Source organism: Microcebus murinus, chromosome 18 (genome assembly GCF_040939455.1).
Source record: "Microcebus murinus isolate Inina chromosome 18, M.murinus_Inina_mat1.0, whole genome shotgun sequence".
Taxonomy (NCBI): Eukaryota; Metazoa; Chordata; class Mammalia; order Primates; family Cheirogaleidae; genus Microcebus; species Microcebus murinus.
The window spans coordinates 16,360,928-16,380,387 of record NC_134121.1 but is presented as its reverse complement, the minus strand read 5'-3'; the positions used below and the strand labels follow the sequence as shown (position 1 = coordinate 16,380,387).

At 41.4% G+C, this 19,460-nt stretch overlaps 1 protein-coding gene across 2 annotated transcripts in view; it reads left to right on the top strand.

Annotated features, from left to right (window-relative positions):
- ZZEF1 (zinc finger ZZ-type and EF-hand domain containing 1) overlaps positions 1 to 19,460 on the top strand; it is a 122,792-nt gene that overhangs the window by 58,670 nt on the left and 44,662 nt on the right. For both annotated transcript variants that reach the window (XM_075994227.1, XM_075994226.1), the window contains exons 22-34: positions 139 to 305; positions 391 to 472; positions 1,633 to 1,834; positions 2,845 to 2,993; positions 4,652 to 4,892; positions 5,916 to 5,995; positions 8,458 to 8,551; positions 9,710 to 10,178; positions 11,155 to 11,319; positions 14,297 to 14,416; positions 15,453 to 15,614; positions 17,341 to 17,470; positions 19,194 to 19,332. In XM_075994227.1, the coding sequence (XP_075850342.1) occupies positions 139 to 305; positions 391 to 472; positions 1,633 to 1,834; positions 2,845 to 2,993; positions 4,652 to 4,892; positions 5,916 to 5,995; positions 8,458 to 8,551; positions 9,710 to 10,178; positions 11,155 to 11,319; positions 14,297 to 14,416; positions 15,453 to 15,614; positions 17,341 to 17,470; positions 19,194 to 19,332 (2,200 nt within the window). The remainder of the gene's footprint in view (positions 1 to 138; positions 306 to 390; positions 473 to 1,632; positions 1,835 to 2,844; positions 2,994 to 4,651; positions 4,893 to 5,915; positions 5,996 to 8,457; positions 8,552 to 9,709; positions 10,179 to 11,154; positions 11,320 to 14,296; positions 14,417 to 15,452; positions 15,615 to 17,340; positions 17,471 to 19,193; positions 19,333 to 19,460) is intronic.

Below are 19,460 nucleotides of genomic sequence, written 5' to 3'. Positions count from 1 at the left end.
TGGGAACCTCAGGTGACAGCTCGTTTAGGGCTGTCAAAGCCCATCAGCCTGGAACACCAATAGAGAAACAGTCTTCCGCATGTGGCTGGGTGTTGAGTGATGAGAACCTTTTCTCCCCCAACTCGTTTGTTTGCATAGCTGGATGTTGAGACCTGGCAACAGGAACAGCCTGTAGTATTGCACACATGGACTAAGGAATCTGCCCACAACTATGAAAACAATTGCCATGAGGTTTCTGTCTTTGTTAGCCCAGGGGCAACCTATTTTGAGGTCGAATTTGATGAGAGATGTGAAACTGAAAAAAGGTAAGCTCCCCATGTTCTTTTTTCCCCCAAGCAATCATGGAACAAAAATTAAAGAAGGACAGTAATAGAGATTATGCCTTCACAGGTATGACTATCTGGAATTTACTGATGCTAGAGGTGGGAAAACACGCTATGACACAAAAGTTGGCACTGATAAGTGGCCTAAGGTGAGTGGTATTCAGGGAAAGAGATAAAATACTTCCGTGTCAAGTCTTCCCCTTTTGTCAGCAATGGAGGTGTGGTCTTTGAAAGAAGCATTTATGTAATACTTTTGTCAAAAGAAGGGCTTATATCAGAGTTTCACAAACTATAACCTGTCACCTGTTTTGTAAATAAAAATTTTTTGGAACACACAGGCATGATTATGTATTATTTATAGTTATAGCTGCTTTGGCACTCAGTGTCAGAGTTGTGTAGTCACAACAGAGACCGCGTGGCCCAAAATTTTGAAAATATTTGCTATCTGGTTCTTTTTGGAGACAGAGTCTCTGTCACCTAGGCTAGAGTGCAGTGGCGCCATCATAGCTCACTGCAACTTCAAACTCCTGGGTTCAAGTGATCCTCCTGCCTCAGCCTCCCGAGTAGCTGGGACTATAGGTGTGTGCAACCATGCCCGGGTGATTTTTTCAGTTTTTTGAAGAGATGGAGTCTTGCTCTTACTCAGGCTGGTCTCAAACTCCTGACCTCAAGCGATCCTCCCACCTCGGCCTCCCAGAGTGCTAGGATTACAGGTGTGAGCCACCTGGACTGCCTGGCCCTATAACATTAAAAGTTTTCCAGCCACTAGTTTATATTAACATTGTCCAGAGTAAATGGGGAGCTTACATCCTTAGCGAAAAAGGGCTGATGGGTCCAGGAAGATGGCCCTGATCATGGCAGTGAAAGCCAGGAGTCCACCTCACAGTTAGATCCGCTTCTTCTCCCGGGCTGGAGGTTAAGTGGTAGCTCAGACTGTTGACCTTTTCTTTGCTATCAGTGGTGTAGGTTGGGAGCAAAGGAATGAGCAGGCATGACCCCTGGCTGAGTAGGTAGTGGGCACGTGCTCATCCAAGGTTTAGAAAGCTGAGTAGCAATTTTTTGCCAATGCTGCTTCCTCATGAGGTACAGTTATGAATTTTCTGTTTCAGTCAGCCCTTTGTACTTTTCTCCTCTCGTAGTTTTGAACTTGTGGAAATTGAGACCAGTTTTATCTTTTTTATTTTTCCTTATTTTTTTTAGTCCCACCTCCCCATTTTAAATTTAGATGTTGAGACTCCAAGAGCTTGCTTATTATTGAAATGCTTCCTCCTCCAACCTGTTTGACCACTTGACTTCTGTTTGTCTCTAGAAAGTGACCTTTAAAGCAGGTCCTAGGCTTCAGTTCCTCTTCCACTCTGACAGCAGTAACAATGAGTGGGGCTACAAATTCACTGTCACCGCCTATGGCCTGCCTGACGTCGCAGTGTCTTGGGGGTTGGATTTACAACTCCTTGTCTCCCGGCTGATGGGACGCCTCGCCTCCCAGTGCATGGCACTCAAGTCCGCGCGTCGTAAGTCCACATCCCTGTTCCTTCCTTCCTTCTTGCAACCATGTTGAAGGGCGAGGTGCACGCTCTCTCTATTGTAGGCCATCTCCATGCAGTGGCAGAGCAAGGTGTTGATAATATTCCCTTTCAGTTTCCCTTAAGCCAAACTAGATAAAATGTCTACCTGTCACCATTGTCATGAGCTTCTTGACTCCGCTTTGGAACACATCACAAAGGATTCTGTGGATTTCCTCTGTCTGTGGAGGAAAAGGAGGGAGAGGGAACTGGTTTTTAGCAGCATAGTTAATCTGTTCTTTGTAAGTCAAGTTAGGTATAATCCAACCAGAAGGCAGAAGTATAGAATAAATTAATTGTGTACCTTTAAGTATGTGAATATTTATGTAAGTGTATGTAGAGATGTGAATATGGATTTCACCTTAAAGTGATCTGTTCAAATTAGTTATTAAATTCCTCCAAGGAACAAGAATTATAGAATAAAACTTTCTAATGAATTTTATTTCTATATCATTTCTTGAATTTTTCTCATTGTAAAAATGAAATATCATAGAAAGGTTACATAATGGAGAAAAATCAAAAAAAAGTAGAATCATAAATATGATTAACATTTTTATTTATTTATACCTAGTATTTTTTTCTATGTTTATTTCAAACATATATATGATGGATATTTAATGATTATATTTTATAAAATTAAGTTTACAAATTATGAATGTTTTCCCATAATTAAATATTCCTAAATGGCCTCCTGTTACACTCTAGAGGTGGTTCACATTCTGTTTTCAGCTTACTAAACAAATTAGTCATTTCACAGGTACCTTGTAACTGAAGTTGTTCTACGGAATAGCAGCATTTCAGGATTTACTAGTTTAGGTTAATCTGTGATATGTGTTTATGAAGTATCACAATTATCTTCTGGTAAATGTGGGTGAATTTCCTCTTCTCTTTACCAGTTTAAAGATTCTCAGCGTATTAAGGAAAAAATGGAACTTTTATGAGCCTTCTTCTCTTTCCAGAGTTAGGAAGTAACATGGCAGTACCTCAGGCAAAAATGGCATTAGTCCTAAACTCCCCTTTGTGGAAACCTGTCTTCAGACATCAGATTTGTCCAGAGTTGGAATTGGAAGCAAGCTGGCCCACTCACCCCCCTCAGGATAGTAAGGAGGTATTTACTCTTCTATTTTCTTTATATTTGGAGTGGAAACTGTTTACCAATATTAATTACTTTAAATTATAAATATTTGTGTTGATATCTTGTCATCCCCGTTAAGCAGTTAGCTCCTTGAGGACAGAAACTATCCCTTGTGAATTTGTCATCTCCACTGTGTACCACAGGGGCTAGTGTGCAATGAGTGTTCAAAAATATTAAATGAATGATGCTTCAGCAAAATGTAGGAGGTGCTCATAAATCTGTCTTGATGGAGTTATCAAGCAAACAAATTGAGTATATTTCTAGTGCCTGCTGAGTCAAACTTTAGAGTAAATGAGTCGTGCTATACCTTTTGTTCGCTATAGAAGTATAGCACATTATTTAGGTGCATAGTATTTTAAAAGCTAAACAGTCTGCCCTGTCTCTATTTTTCATTTCTGCTTCCCTCTATTTCTGTTCTACTACTTCCTCTCCCCCCATCCGCCACTGCCTCCCCCAACCCCACCCCAGGTTATTCAGTAGTTAACTGCTGAATCCAGTGGTTCTTCCTCAGTTTCTCTTCTTCTCTTGCATCTGACTATTCCATTTGCCTTCTTTATTGACCTTTCTTTACTCCTCCTTCTCTAAAGTGTAGGCTTTATTCAGGCTTCCTCCTCTTTCCCACAACCCACCGAGACTTCATCCTCTCTACTCTCGTCCACTGTCATATCTGCAGGATTAATTCCTAAGTGTCAGTTTCTAGCCCTGGTTCTTCTCCCAGGCTTCGGTTACCTATCTCCGTCTTCCTGTTAGGTATTTCCATTTCAGTGTCCTTCCTGACTCCCGTTAACTCAGAAATGTAAAACTGAATGTCTTCCCGACTGCTTCCTTCTGTGATTGTTATTGTTGTTTCCCCAGGCCTTAGGCCACTGCTCCCTAGCATTCCCTTCGTCCCCACCCTGCTTCCACCCTGCCTGTCCATTCAGCTGCACGACCTATGAATTCTTCCTTGTGATGTTCATCTCTGTCCCTTCCTCTGTCTCCTCCTTTATCCAGGCCCTCATCTCGCACCTGCATTATGACACTGGTACCTACCGAGTTTTTTTTTAATCACTGCATTATCTTGTCATTCCACTGCCAAGCACCATTAATGGCTCCCCATTGCCCACAGGGTGAAGTCTAACTCCTCAATGTGACAGTCAAGGCTCTCTGCAGTCTCCTTTCACCTTAACTATCTGACTCTAGTTCCCACCACTCCCCAGCTGAGACTTCAGGCCAGGTCAGTCTCCCCACTGACTCGTAACCTCTGCTAATGGTTATGTTCCTCAGGGCCAAACCTGCCCGTCCTTCAGGATCCAGCCCAAAGCCCATATCCTCCAGGAGGCTTTTCTTAATTACTTTAACCTGCCAGGATCTCTCTCCTTGGAATTCTTTGCACTGGGTATCCCGTCTAGGCATTTGGCACTTGATAATCTTTTGCTTTATGGTAGTGCTAGTTTTAATGCTTTTGATGTTTTATTTATGTTTACCCTTTTTTTTTTAATCCATATATCTGTCTGGTCTTCCTAAAATAGATTTAAACTTCCTGAGAGTATGCACCATGTTTTATACTTCTGCTTTGGCCTAGTAGTTGCTCAATTTTATTTTTTGAACGAATGTGCTAAACATGATGGATTTTCCTTGTTTGTTTTCAGGTTAAGAACATTTCTGACGATCCCTGCTGCCATTTTCTTCTTGATTTTGCCCAGTCACAGCCTGCTCAGAACTTCTGTGGGCCATATTCAGAACTTTGCAAAGGATTCATACAGGCATGTAGAAAACAGGCCCCAAAGACAGATATAGTTGCTGGTTCCACTATTGATCAAGCTGTGAACGCCACCTTTGCTGCTCTGGTGTATCGCACTCCAGATTTATATGAGAAGCTGCAAAAATATGGTAACTTATATTACAGGGAATATTTTTGATCTGAAGGCTAATTGCTAAGTTTTAAGAAAGCCTATCTTAACTGAAAATTTTAAAATATTTTAAACTATAAACACATTTCTACAACTGTAAACATCATCTTGTTAGTCCTGTTTTGCCAATCAAAAGATTCATGGGCAATTTATAGTTAACAGATTGTAATGTGTGGCGGGCAAGTAGCCTTGAGTTTCAGAATTAGCAGATAATTAGTGATTATCCAGAATTCTCAAGGAAAACTGCCAAGAAATTTGATGGAAAGAAGCCTTAACTCGGGTCATGGTCCCAATGCAAAAACTTAGAAGTTGTGCAGCTTCAGGTTAATCACACAATCTTTCTGCACCTCAGTTTTCTTATCTGTAATATTAGTTTAAATTTGAGTAGCTCTAACAGTCTGAGAAATTCCAATTAAAACCACAGATGTTTAAGTTACTGAGTGTGCTAATAATCCAGGAGAAAAATGCAGGTATTCTTTTTGTTGTTGTTGAGATAGAATCTCACTCTATCACCCCAGGTAGAAGGCAATAGTATCATCATAGCTCACTGCAAGCTCAGACTCCTGGGCTCAAGTGATCCTCCTGCCTTAGCCACCTGAGTAGCTAGGACTATAGGTACATGCCACCACACCTGGATTTTTTATTTTAATAGATAGGGTCTTACTATGTTGCCCAGGCTGGTCTCAAACTCAAGTAATCCTCCTGCCTTGGCCTTCCACAGTGCTAGGATTACAGATGTGACCCATAGCACCTGGCCTTTACTCACTTTTAATAGTATTTCGACTTTAGACATTTTAGTTTAAAGTAACACAGTGAACCCATATAGGTATTTGTGGCATAGCTGGTGATTTTTTCCCCATGCCTCTCCTACCACCCCCAATGTGTGAGTGTCAGGAGGAATTTTTCTGTACTTTAGCAGATTTAGATGGAGATATTTTATGCTTAATATTACAGTTGTGAATTGTGTTATCTGAAGTAATCTCTTCATCTCTCCTTTCCCCAGTAAATAGTGGAGGCAAGATAGCCCTGAGTGAAGAGTTTGCACAGGTGTATTCCTTGGCAGATGGGATTCGAATATGGATGGTAAGACTTTCCTTTGCTTGTGGTTTTAGTATATTATACGTTTTCTCACCATGATTTCATGGATTAATATAAATAGTTCTCTTCTCAAGAATATAACTTTAGAATTTTTTTTTTTTTTTGAGACAGAGTCTCGCTTTGTTGCCCAGGCTAGAGTAAGTGCCGTGGCGTCAGCCTAGCTCACAGCAACCTCAGACTCCTGGGCTCAAGCAATCCTCCTGTCTCAGCCTCCCAAGTCGCTGGGACTACAGGCATGTGCCACCATGCCCAGCTAATTTTTTCTATATATATTAGTTGGCCAATTAATTTCTTTCTATTTATAGTAGAGACGGGGGTCTTGCTCTTGCTCAGGCTGGTTTCAAACTCCTGACCTCGAGCAATCCGCCTGCCTCAGCCTCCCAGAGTGCTTGGATTACAGGCATGAGCCACCGCGTCCGGCCAACTTCAGAATTTTTTAAAAGTAAAGTTCAATGATATTCATGAATAGATATAAAATAATTTATAAATCTTGAAATCATAATTTGGTAATAATTGAAAGTCTTCATAGTAAATAGGTTTCAGTTGAGCTCTCCTTCAGTAATTGCAAAGGCCCCTCCACGGAACTCTTTAGACTAGGACGAAAAGCTTGTTTTAGATATGGGGTGACTTTCCTTTGCTTGTGGTTTTATTATATGTTTTCCCATTGACAGTTTTAGGTGGAGGGGAGGTCTCTCAGGTATATACTTTAGAAAAATGGTTCTGCATCATTGTTTATGACAGCACTGACCTGGAAGAACCAAATGTTCATCAGTAAGAGAATGGACAAAAAAAAATCCTATGTTATTATTTAATACTATATTACAATGAAAGTGAATGAATAGAGCTACATATATGAGCATGGAGGGCTCTCACAAACTTGATTAGAAAAAGCAAGTTGCAGAAGAATGCATAAGTACAATATAACTTATATGAAGTTTAAACACAAACCAGTCTATATGTTGTGTATATAAATATGTAGTGAAATTATACAAATGCATGGAAATGATAAACACCAAATACAGAAGAATTGTTTGTATTTCTTGGGCATAGAGATGAGTACCTATGTATTAGTATTATTGTTCTTTATATATTTACATGCATCTCAAATATTATACAGTAATTGAGGGAAAAGTCTTTAAATAGGATAGTGAATGGATAATGAAACTGAAAGCGGAAGACTAATTGCAGTAGTTAGATGAGGATGGCTTCTGCAAGGGAGGAGATAAAATAATCTGTGGGCTTTGTGATTGATGTGAGTGGTGAGCAGGAAGAAGAAATACAGTGCAGTTCCCAGGTTCCGGTTAGGGTGAGTTGATGGATGGATAGGATTGACCAGGATAGGAAAAGAGTCTTAGATCTGGGATTAGGGAGGTAGGTTCAGTTTGGGACATGTTCAGTGTAAAGACATCTAGGTTATCTGAGACATTTGCTGGAGAGTTTAGTAAATGAAAGACTCTAAAGAGCTGATGCTTCACATAAATGTCAAGACTGAGATAGGGATAATGTCAAATCATTTGTAATAGTTTATTTTTTAAAAATATGAGTTTATACAGGAACAGACAGCTTTGGATAGAGTCCATAGTGACTAGAACATAGTTGGTACCCGATATAGACTGTGTAGATAGAGACCAAGATGAACAGGATCTCTCAAAAGAAACTAAGACATCATCATCAAAATGGTGGGAGGAGAATCTGAAAAGTGTGTTGACAGAGAAACCAACGCAGTAGTAGATGTTGAAAGAAAAAGAGTGTCTGACAAAGTAAACTATCACAGACAGTTCAAGTAAAAAGGGTTTGGCAATTGAGAAGCCATGTTGTAGATTATGCTTCTAGTTTAGGACAGACTGCAAACAGTTGGACAAGAGGCCAACCTTCTCTTCAAGACCTTGGGCTCATATGCATCACATGTGGCCATCTACCTGGGCTGTAAGCCTTGTGGCCTATGCTGTGACCATTGCCTAGGCTGGTACTAAGAGAGCACCGTTCTCTTCCTGGAAGTCTCAGCTTCACTTAGAGGTGTCCCCTCATTCAGGGTAGAATAGATACCAAATTTTGGTCCAACCTCTGCAGCAAACTGGGTGTGTGCCACTAGCAAGCTTTTCGTTTCTCTAGATCTTAGCTTCTTTATCTGTGCTAGATGGGCTTTAGATAAAGGAGCCTCTGGCACCAGTGTTCTAGAAATTTTTAAATAAGATCATGGTTACGAACCCCTCCCAAATAACACAGAAGACAAAGTAGTTCTGCAGATAACACTTTTAGACAGCTTCAAAGCCTGGATGACTTCTAGGACAAACAAGAACAGCTCAGTCCTGTGTCCTCAATAGCTGAATGGTAGCTACAGAGTACACTGTGATATCAACACTGTGTGCTTTTGAAGTGGTTTTCTGTGGCTGCCCTTGCTGGCCTGTATGGATGGCATAATTATGTGGCTCAAATCCTCCCTCCAGTTAGAGATGAAGCAGAAGTCCCTGATGAGCCTGGGGAATGAAGCAGAAGAAAAACGTGGTTCAGAAGCTACTGAGGCCAACCCTGAGAGCCTGGGTGAGTGTGCGAATCCCAGCTGTCATTACTAGGCCTTCTGTTTTCATTTCAGAGCGTAGAAAACCAGTGGCCTGCCTTCTAGATTAACTTAGTTGAGGCTGTGTTGACCTAGGGAAAGTGATACAGGTGCTAAATGTAGTTTTCAAAGATGTATCACAAATAGAGAAAATGCTAGAGAGGAGTAGATGTTCATTGATATGCTCCAAATGGAGCATCTTTCTAATTATTGCTCTCAGGAGTCACTGGATATTTTTTGGGCTACATCTTCTTATATTTTTAAAGTATGCTCACATTGAAATTTCGTGATGAAATTAAAGAATTATAACACTATGATTTTTGAAATGATAGCATGATTGTGTTATTTTAAAAACATTTTTCTTTTTCTTTTCTTTTCTTTTTTTTTTTTTTTTTTTTTTTTTTTGAGACAGAGTCTCACTCCGTTGTTCAGGCAGGAGTGTGATCATAGTTCATCATAACCTTGAATTTCTGGACTCAAGCAATCCTCCTACCTCAGCCTCCAGAGTAGTTGGGACTGCAGATGTGTGCCACCAAGCCTGGATAATTTTTTTTATTTTTATTTATTTATTCTTTTTAGAAACAGGGTCTTGCTATTTTGCCCACACTGGTTTTGAACTCTTGGCCTCAAGCAATCCTCTTGCCTTGGCCTCCCAAACTGCTGGGATTACAGTTGTGAACCACTGTGTCCAGCAAAACTTTTCTTTGTTTTTTTTGTTTTTTTGTTTTTTGGGGTTTTTTTGAGAAATATACTGAAGTTTTTGCAGAGGAAATAGTGTGGTGCTGGGATCTGCATGGAGATAATCCAGGGTGTGTGCAGAGTTGGTAGGAGTGAAACAAGATTGGCCCTGAGCTGATAATTACTGAAACCTGGGTGATGGGTCCATGGAGGGGTCTTTATACCCCTCATTGTATATGTTTGAAAATGTCCACAGTAAAACGTTTTCAAATGTGCTGGTAAGTCCTGGTAACATCTTGATTTATGAGATAAAATTTGATTCTGTTCTGTCAGTAATATATACTCACTATATTAAGGAAGGTGTTTCTTGCCCTAAACTGTGAAGTTTTAAATAGATTGTTTTCTCTCCTAAAGTAGGCAATAAATTTAATTTTGACTTTTTTAAATTTATTTTTTGTGTTTAGCAAAAGAGTGTATTCAGAAGAGTCTTCTCTTACTAAAATTTCTGCCCATGGGCATAAGTTCAAAAGAAAGCTGTGACAAATTGGTGACTGCTGATGAAACTGATCATCTCCAGCCACTGGACAGGCGCCAGAGGACAAGCTCTGTGGTGGAAGAACATTTCCAAGCCTCGGCATCTCCCACTGAAGGGGCGCCTCCTGCCACCGGAGACCGGAGTCCTGGCTTGGATGTCCGTCCGAAGCTGCTGCCCAGCAGTGGCCCTCCTGCTGCTGAAGTGTCCTCTGCCACAACGGAAGAGCCCCTGTCACCTTCCACGCCCAGCCGGAGGCCTCCCTTCACGAGAGGGCGACTCCGGCTGCTCTCCTTCCGGTCCATGGAGGAAGCCAGACCTGTGCCCACAGTCAAAGAGAAATACCCTGTGCTGAAGGACGTCATGGACTTCATTAAGGATCAGTCGCTCTCGCATGAGAGGTGAGCCAGTCATTACCTTCCCAGGACTTTCTCTTTGCAAGCTGTAGGTACCCAGTCTAGTCGGGGGCTTGGAGTTCATGTTAAAAATGAGCAATGATATTTAGAATAGATCCAGACTATTTATAATATTCAAGAAAAAGGCGGGCTGTGGTGGCTCACGCCTATAATCCTAGCATTCTGGGAGGCCGAGGCAGGGAGGATTGCTCAAGGTCAGGATTTCGAAATAGAAAGAAATTAATTGGCCAACTAAAAATATATATAAAAAAAAATTAGCCGGGCATGGTGGCACATGCCTGTAGTCCCAGCTACTCGGGAGGTTGAGGCAGAAGGGTTGCTTGAGCCCAGGAGTTTCAGGTTGCTGTGAGCTAGGCTGATGCCATGGCACTCTACCCCAGGGCAAAGAGTGAAACTGTCTCAAAAAAAAAGATTTTTTTTCCTTTAAACAAGTATTTTTTTACTTAAGATTTGTACATGATACTGTATTAAAGTATATATCAATAATGTACTGTTAGAATAGCAAAAGGAAGCATTTATTTTGGTAGCTGCCACTTAAACATTTGTCTTATTTTAACACTGGGAGAAATTTAAGACTTGATATTTTCTGACAAAATTATTGTTCATGGGCCTATATCTTTGGAAGTATGGCATGTTTTAAATTAGTGAGGAATTTCCTGACCTAAGAATTAAAGCTTTGTTGTCTCTGTGGAGAAGTGAAGATATCAAAGTTTCTTATTAATTAATTAATTTTTAAAAACAGGTTGGGCTTCTGGACAGTTGGTGGGAACTGACTTGTAATAAGTCAGTTTACTAAAAATAATAAACAGGTATTGATATTCTTCTTACATGGTGTTTCTAATGCCTCACAGTAGCTTTTCCTTTTTATTAATATGGCAGCAGAACTTGGGTGGAGGGTATATTTTCCTTCTGCCACCACGCAGGAGTTTTCTGGGGTTTCTGACTTGAGTTCTGTCTCCAGTGTTGTAAAGGTTCTTTCCTTGAGAAAAGCCCAAGCCCAGAGCATCCTCGAAGTCCTGAGGATAATTCAGTATTGTGCAGAGTCCCTCGGACAGCCTCACTGCTTCCATCCGCCTTTTATACTTTTCCTGTTGGAACTTCTGACCTGCCAGAAAGATTTTACCAAGTAAGTGCAAATGACAGGTCTGCAAGGAAAACAAACAGATCGTTTTAAAGGAATCCTAGTTTGTCTTCTATAATTAATAAACCCATCATTTCCATGTAGGATACACATTACGTTTTTGGTTAATATCCTTTTAGTAAGTAAGTACCAGGAACGTGTTTATTCCTCTTGATGAGTTTATCAGCCTTATTTTACCAGACAGTGAGAATTGTGTTCCTCATATAACCATACTCATCATTTGTTCCTGAAAGCTGTGAGCTAAATATATGCACATTTACAGTAATGACATTAATGTAAGAACGCACAAAGTGTTTCTAACATTCCCTCAATAAATGTTTTTTGAGTTATTTCCTATGCCAAGCACTGTTCTAGGTGTTATTTATACAGCTGTGGACAAGGCAAACAAGGTTCTATTCTAATGGAGCTTTTATTCTGTTGAGGAGAGAGAGACAATTTTAAAAAATGAAAAAAAGGTCAGGCAGTGATATTGTTACATGATGTTTTAGTACAAAGTGGCCTAGTTTGGATGATCAGGAAAGGCAGGCTGAAGAGATGACATGTAAACCAAGAGATGAATGACCAGCTGAGATCAGGCAGAAGGAAGAGCATTAGGAAGGAAGTAAGGGGAAGATGAGGTCAGAAAGTTAGGCAGGAGCCTTATCACCATAAGATATTTGGATTTTATACTGAGCTGTAGATGGGAAACCACTGGAGATTTTTTAGCCCAGGAGGAGCACACTTTGATTTATATTTGTAAAAGATGCCTCTGGCTACTATGTGAAAAATGATGGGAATAAGAAAAGCAGTTAGGAGACTGTTGCAGGAGTCCAGGCAAGAGAGGGTGATGGTTTGAACCTGGCAGTATTACTAGAGATGGAGGGAAAGGATGAGAGTCAGGTATATGTTGGAGGTAGTATTGTCAGGACTTACAGATAGATTAGATGTAGAGGGTAAATGAAAGAAAGGAATCATGGCAAAAGAAACTCCTAGGATTTTTGGAGTTTCTGCTTGAGCAGATGGGTGAATGGTGATGCATGTGACTGAGGGAAAGAGTATGGAAGAAACAGATTGGGGTGAAAATCAGAAGTTTTGTTTGGCCATGTTAAGTTTGAGCTGCTTTTTAGTAAAGTAAAGTAAAGATACCAAGAAAAGATATTCAAGTAAAGATATCAAGAAAACAAAAGTCATAGTGTAAAGTTCTGGAAAGAAATTAGGACTAGGGATAGAATTTGGATGCCATCAGCATATAGGTGGTATTTAAAGCCATGAGACTTCCTAGAAAGAGTACAGAGATGGACAAGAAGGGCCCAGGACTGAGCCGTGGTCAAGCAGAGGAAGAAGAGCAATCTAGCAAAGGATACTAGGAAGGAGTGGCCACTGAGGTAGATCAAACCCTAGGGGATGGTGGCATCACAGAAGCCAAGAGAAGAATATATCTCACAAGGTAAGAATGGTCAGTTGTGTCAAATACTTATGTAAGAATTTGAGGAAAAAGCACACTGGCAACAGTCTTACTGGAGCCATGGGACCAAAAGCCCAACTGGGCTGGGTGGAGAAGAGAATGGGGGCAATAAAATGGAATGAGCACAGACAATTAGTTCAAGAAATTTGGCCTTACAGGGGAGCAGAGAAATGGGGCAGTAATTGGAGAGGGATGTAGGATCAACCGAAGGTTTTTAAGAGATAATTAGAGTACTTTTGTGTGCTGGTGGGAATGAATCAGTACCTAGGAAAAGCTTAATGCAGGAAGAGAGGGACTATTTGTAGTAGCAGTCATGTAAGTAGAGAGGTTGGCCTTTGACAGAACCAGAGAGACACTATCTGTGGTAGCAGGAGGAGATAGTATGGTAGAGATGCAAGTTGGTTGGTAGATTTAGTGGTACAAAGATGAGGGGATGCCTATGTGATCATTTCTATTTTTTTTAAATAAAATAAAGGGATTGTATCATCAGTGAAAAAATGAAGGTTGAAAAGGAGGTGGTAGCAATTTAAGGAGAAGCAGGAAGGTTTTAGATAGTAATGAAAGCTGAGAAAGTCTACTAGATTGCCTGATAATGTTGAGTGCTTACTTGAAAATCATGGTTGCGAATTTAAAGTGGTGCTAGTCAGCTTGGTTGTGTGGTGTTTCCTCCAGCAACATTCAGCTGTTCTGATAGGTGTATAAAATTTCTCAGGCAAACACATGGAGGAAGAAAGAGGTAAGGGAGGTGATGTTTGCCAAGGTGTGATTGTGGGCCATGGAGTCTAAGGCGAGAAGGGAGCAAAGAGGAAGCGTGGCGGGAGTAGCGGGTGGAATGGGAGGCAGTGTCCTGGGCTGGGGCTCGCTGGAGTGGAAGAAAGGGCTGTGTGGGAGTCCTGCAGTGGGTGAGCAGGAGGAAAGCTGAGGCAGAGTAGGATGCTCTGAACTCAGCCTTCAGAGGTGACACCATCACCTGATGACATGGTCAAGGAAATAACCGTCACACTGGGATGGCTAAGGGAATGGAAGAGAAGATCATTGGCGGTGAAGATGGCAGAGAATTGAGATAAAAAGGAATGGAGGTATCATTTCTAGGGATATTGAGGTCACCAGGGTGGCAAGAATCAAGGTAGAAATGACAATGAGCTTGGTGCTAAAGTCATCAGTGAAGCAGGAAGCAGAGGGGTGGGCATGATTGTGTGCAGAGGGTTAAAGGAGGTCATTTGTGAACAATATTTAATACAGTGTCTGACATTCAGTAGTGGTGGGAAGGATGGTTTTTATATTCACAAAGAAAGACAAATAATTGTCACCGCATACTTCTGCGTAACTCTCTTGACCTAGTCAAATGGATTCACTTGCTGTTTTGTCTATTACTTTCTAAAGTTATTATATTTGTATTAAGTTCCTGTGCTGCTTTATTCAGTTTGCTGCTGCTTGCCTCTTTTTTGTGTAAAGAGTAATGATTATGTAAGTAAAAGATGTTCTGGCGATTGAGTTGGTGATTTCCTCTGTTTCTAGTTATTTTGGACACTTGGAAGGCTGCGGTGCTGAGCTGCACAGAGAAATTCGAGATGCTTACTATCAACTTGTTCTGTTTTTGGTCAAAGCAATTAAAGGATTTAGTAGCATAAATGACAGGTACTGGATAACTTTATAATTTCTAAAGAAAAATGTATTTTTTCTGATTATAAGAGAAAGACATGTTCAATATTAAAAATATAGAGAAACACAAAGGATGAAATAAAAATAATCTCTAATCTTGCCCTCCAGAGATAATCGCTAATGTTAGTTTAGTATATTTTCTCGCAGTCTTTTTTCTATCTAGTGTGGATTGGTCTGGGTTTATCTAAGAATGTTATTTTCAGTTTTTACTGTATTATATATTATGTACAGTTTTAAAACTTATATAAAGCCAAGCCGAGCGAGGTGGCTCACGCCTGTAATCCTAGCACTCTGGGAGGCCAAGGCGGGCGGATTGCTCGAGGTCAGGAGTTCGAGGTCAGGAGTTCGAAACCACCCTGAGCAAGAGCGAGACCCCGTCTTTACTATAAATAGAAAGAAATTAATTGGCCAACTAATATATATAGAAAAAATTAGCCGGGCATGGTGGCGCATGCCTGTAGTCCCAGCTACTTGGGAGGCTGAGGCAGCAGGATTGCTTGAGCCCAGGAGTTTGAGGTTGCCGTGAGTTAGGCTGACGCCACGGCACTCACTCTAGCCTAGGCAACAAAGTGAGACTCTGTCTCAAAAAAAAAAAAAAAAAAAAACTTATATAAAGCCATTTCCCAGCCTCCTTGTTAGTAAGTGGTTTAGATATAAGCCTTAAATCAAATGGTTCTTCTGTAAAAATGAAATAGCATAACGTTGGCTAGTTTGGGGCTGGCCTTGATCTTGCTGTTTATCGGGAGGTGATTTTTACTACTTAGTCCTTTACCTTAAGATGCCTCTGTGGTAGTCCTGGCAGGGTGGAAACCTTACTTTATACCTTCCAGAGTTCTTTTGCTTAACCTTTGAAGAATGTTTGTATGGAGTATGAGAAATTTGAAAGGAACCGAAACCAGCAATGTAGAGTTCCCTTCTGCTTTCCAATTACAAACAAAGCAGGTCACTGACTTGCATTATTTCTGTTGTTTCTGGGCAGCTTTGATAACTGTCACCTTCATGGTTTCTTTAGGTCCTTGCTGCCTGCCTTATCCTGTGTCCAGACGGCGCTGCTTCATCTTTTGGATATGGGCTGGGAACCTGGTGATCTTGCCTTCTTTGTTGATATTCAGTTACCAGAGCTCCTCATGAAAATGTCACAAGAAAATATAAGTGTCCATGACAGTGTGATCAGGTAAGAACACAGTCCTGCACAGTGCAGTTCTGAAATACAGGGATCCTAGTGTAGGAGTAAGAGCACAGACTCTTGGGGTTAGACTGGGTAATGTCCTGGCTTTGCCACATATTAGCTGGGTTACTGTGGACAGGCTATTTAACCCCTGTGTGCCTCAGTTTCCTCATCTTTAGAGCTGGAGATAATAATGGTACCTGCCTCTGAAGCTTGTTGTGAAGAATATACGAGTTATATCTTTAAGTGTTTGGAACAGTGTCTGACAAGTAGTGGTGCTGTGTAAACTGGTGGTGGTCATGGTGCTATTGTGAACTCTGAGCATGAGGGTCCTCTGCATTTTTGGAGATTGGAGGATAGCTTGTTGAACTGGAGAATTCTTTTCTACATTTTTTATTACATGTATGTGTGATGTTAGCCACTATAACCTCCTGCACATTATAAGGACTTAAATTCTAAGAAAAATTAGTATGCAAAGGTTTTTTTCTTCTTTCCAATTTTTATTTTTAAGAGATAGGTTCTCATTATGTTGCCCAACCTGGCTTCTAACTCTGGGCTCAAGCAATCCTCCTGCCGTAGGCTCCCGAGTAGCTGGGACTATAGGCACACGCCACTGTGCCTGGTTTCTTCCCAGTTTTGACCAGTGTTTCTCCACTGTGTTTAAGTCTGCTTACTCCTTAGCCACTCGTCTGTAGAAGAGAAAGGAGAAGAGAATGGGAGAAGAAAAGCAAGTGTTAAGAGAACTGGAAGGAAATAAATGAATGAGTCAACACTGGGATAATTTTTACCCTCTCAGAAGAGCTATTTTGAGAAAGGGGGACAGAATTAAAGCTGTCTCCTCATTAACTGAGCTCAGCCATCGCCCTGCTGTCAGGGGGCGCTGTTGGCAGAGAGATGGGGCCCAGCACTGGAGGGTATTAGCATGCTGGTTCTTTAGCCATCCGCCTGCTCCTTGTCTCAAGCTTTGTCTGCCCCTGCACAATACAGCCTTTGGGGGTGGAACCACATCCTTCACACCAGTCCCTACAGCACCTAGCTCAGAGCTGAGTATGCCTGAACTCATTTTGTTGGAATGCATGCGTGAATGAATGTGTATAGGTTGCTTGGTAAATATTTTGCATTTGCTATCAAGCAGACCCTTTTGTGCTTAAAATTCTGGTTGCTAAAATAAACTCTAAAACCAAAATTATGGAAATTTATAATTTAGCATCTGACAGGATCCTGTGAGATTATCTATCTGAAACTTTATTTGAAATGAGGAAACTGAGGACTGGGGCTAAGTCACGTGTCAAGGTCTTATAGCAGCTGGCCGTACAGCTGAAGTTACAGGGTCTCCTGGCTCCCTTCTCATGCTGATTCCACTAGGAAATACTAACCATGTCCAAATCAAACTTCTTTTTTTAAAAAAAAAAATTTTATTTGGCCCCAGTGCCTGGCACATAGTAGGTTCACCACAAATGATTGTTGAGTGGAATTATGCCATGTGGGTACAACCTTTCAAGCTCTAATTCCTTGCCTATTGTAGTCTATGGAAAGGGTTTCTCCCTTTTTATTGGTCTATATCTATCAAATACCTGACAAATCCTGGGACTTTGGAAAGCAATTGACCTTTTCTTCTCAGAAATTTAAAAAATACCCAATCTAATAGATCCACAGGACACAGAGTCTGCTAACCAGTTCCTTCCTTGGTTTTGGGAAAGGCATGCTTTTCTCTCTTTGTGTCCTTTTTCAGCCAATGGAGTGAAGAAGATGAGCTTGCTGATGCCAAGCAGAACTCAGAATGGATGGATGAATGTCAGGATGGCATGTTTGAGGCCTGGTATGAAAAAATAGCCCAGGAAGATCCAGAGAAGCAGAGGAAAGTAAGACCTCTCAACTAGAGTAACCTGAAGTGATTTGCTAGTTTGGAGAGGAGAGTTTGCCTGGGGGGAGTGCTGACAGGCTGTCTCCTGAGAGGGCTGCAGGTGGCATTCAGTACCCTCCTATCTGGTCTTTAGCCTGAGGCCTCTGAATCCTGATCTAACCACACTGATCTGACCTGTGAGAAAGATTCAGGAAAATTGGCTCATGAGACTGATATACAATATTAGGTGTCATTTATTAATTTACAGTGAGAAACAGAGTTGCTGGAGGGCCTGGGCTCGAGTGTCCTTGGGGCAGCACATTCTCTTCCTATAGGCAAGCAATGTGGGAAGCCACATTTCAATCAGAAGGTGGCCTGGTGAGCTTGGGGCAGCCATATGTACGTGGCATCAGAGTTACATGATTCAAATGCGTAAAGGCATCAGGCTCAGATGGCCTGCCACGTCCATTTCCACATTGGGTGTTACGTTTGTCATTACCACATGTGCTGGGCATCTGCTGCCTCAGATTCATTCGTTTTCTAGGTATTGAGTGCCTACTGTGTGCCAGCCACATTGCTCATATTAGCACCTCTGGGGTGCTTGGATGAAATGTTCCAGCTGGGCCTTTTTGTGGCTTTTTCTCTCTTGTATGTTAATGTCTCTTAGGGGAGCCATTCTCTAGTTCTAAAGTGACCTGGCATGTTTGCTATGGTCTACCACTATGTGATTACTTACTGGTTTAGTTCCCTCATTTCTAGGTCCTAAAGATCAACTATACTGTAGCCCCCAATTGATTTCCAGTAAAACAATTTGATCATGAAACAGTACCCTTAGTAACTCCCCAGAAAGTTTCCCTTTAAGTGCCAAGAGCAGTGTTCCTATGGCAGTGTTTCCTGTGTCTGCAGGCACTCCCACGGTCCAGCTGAGCACCCAAGCCAGGAGTGTGGATGTTCTTGACCCTTCCCTTTTACTGGCCCGTATCCAGTCAGTCGCCAGGATTCCTTCCTTCTGCCTCCTTAATACCTTTCACGTCTGCCTGCCTTTCCCATCTCGCTTACTGCTCAGTCCCAGCCCCGCATTACCTGCCATGGGTTGCTTTAACAGCTTTGGTCGTGCTCAGTCTCCCGGAATCCAGCCTTGCCCCCTTCAATTCATTGCTTCCTCAGCAACCAGGAGAGCTTTCAGAATGTTCAAATCTGAGCACATTACTTTTCTACTTAAAAATGGTCAGTAACTCTTTAGACTAGCATTCGAGGCCCTTTGTGGTTTAACTTTTCCCACATTATCTCCCCTTTGTTACTGAATCATTGCCAATTTCATAAACCCTTGTCGTTCTTGCCCCCATTTGCCTCCTGTAGAACTTGCTATTCCTTCTATCTGACATGCCCACTACCCTTACCCCCACCCAGCTAATACCTGTTTGTCCCTCAGATCTCAGCTGGGGAATTAACGCCTTTGGAAAATCTTCCTTGACCTTCCTGCCACCCACTGGCAGCCATAGTCCTCTGCATTCTCTGAGCCTCCCGAATTTGACTGTCAAAGCACTGATTACACTGTATGGTCATCATCTGTTTGCTTGAGGGAATTCCCAACTAGACACTGAGCTTATTCATCTTCAAATTCTAGCACTTAGTGCAATGCCTGGAACATCTTACGTACCTATTGACTGAATGAATTGATTAATGAATAGCTGCCACATTAGAAAGTCTGTTGGTTGATTGTGTTTGTTTCGGCCTTACAGATGCACATGTTTATTGCTCGCTACTGTGACCTGTTAAATGTGGACATCTCTTGTGACGGGTGTGATGAGATTGCCCCCTGGCATCGCTACCGGTGTCTGCAGTGTAGTGACATGGATCTCTGCAAAACTTGCTTCCTGGGTAAATTTCATGGGCTGAGTATGCCATATCCGAAAGTAATAAAGTAATAATTGTTTCTGTTTTCTGTGATCTTGTCGATTTTTTTTTTAGGTATTTTCTGTTGCTGTTATTTTTGTTTTTTAGAGACA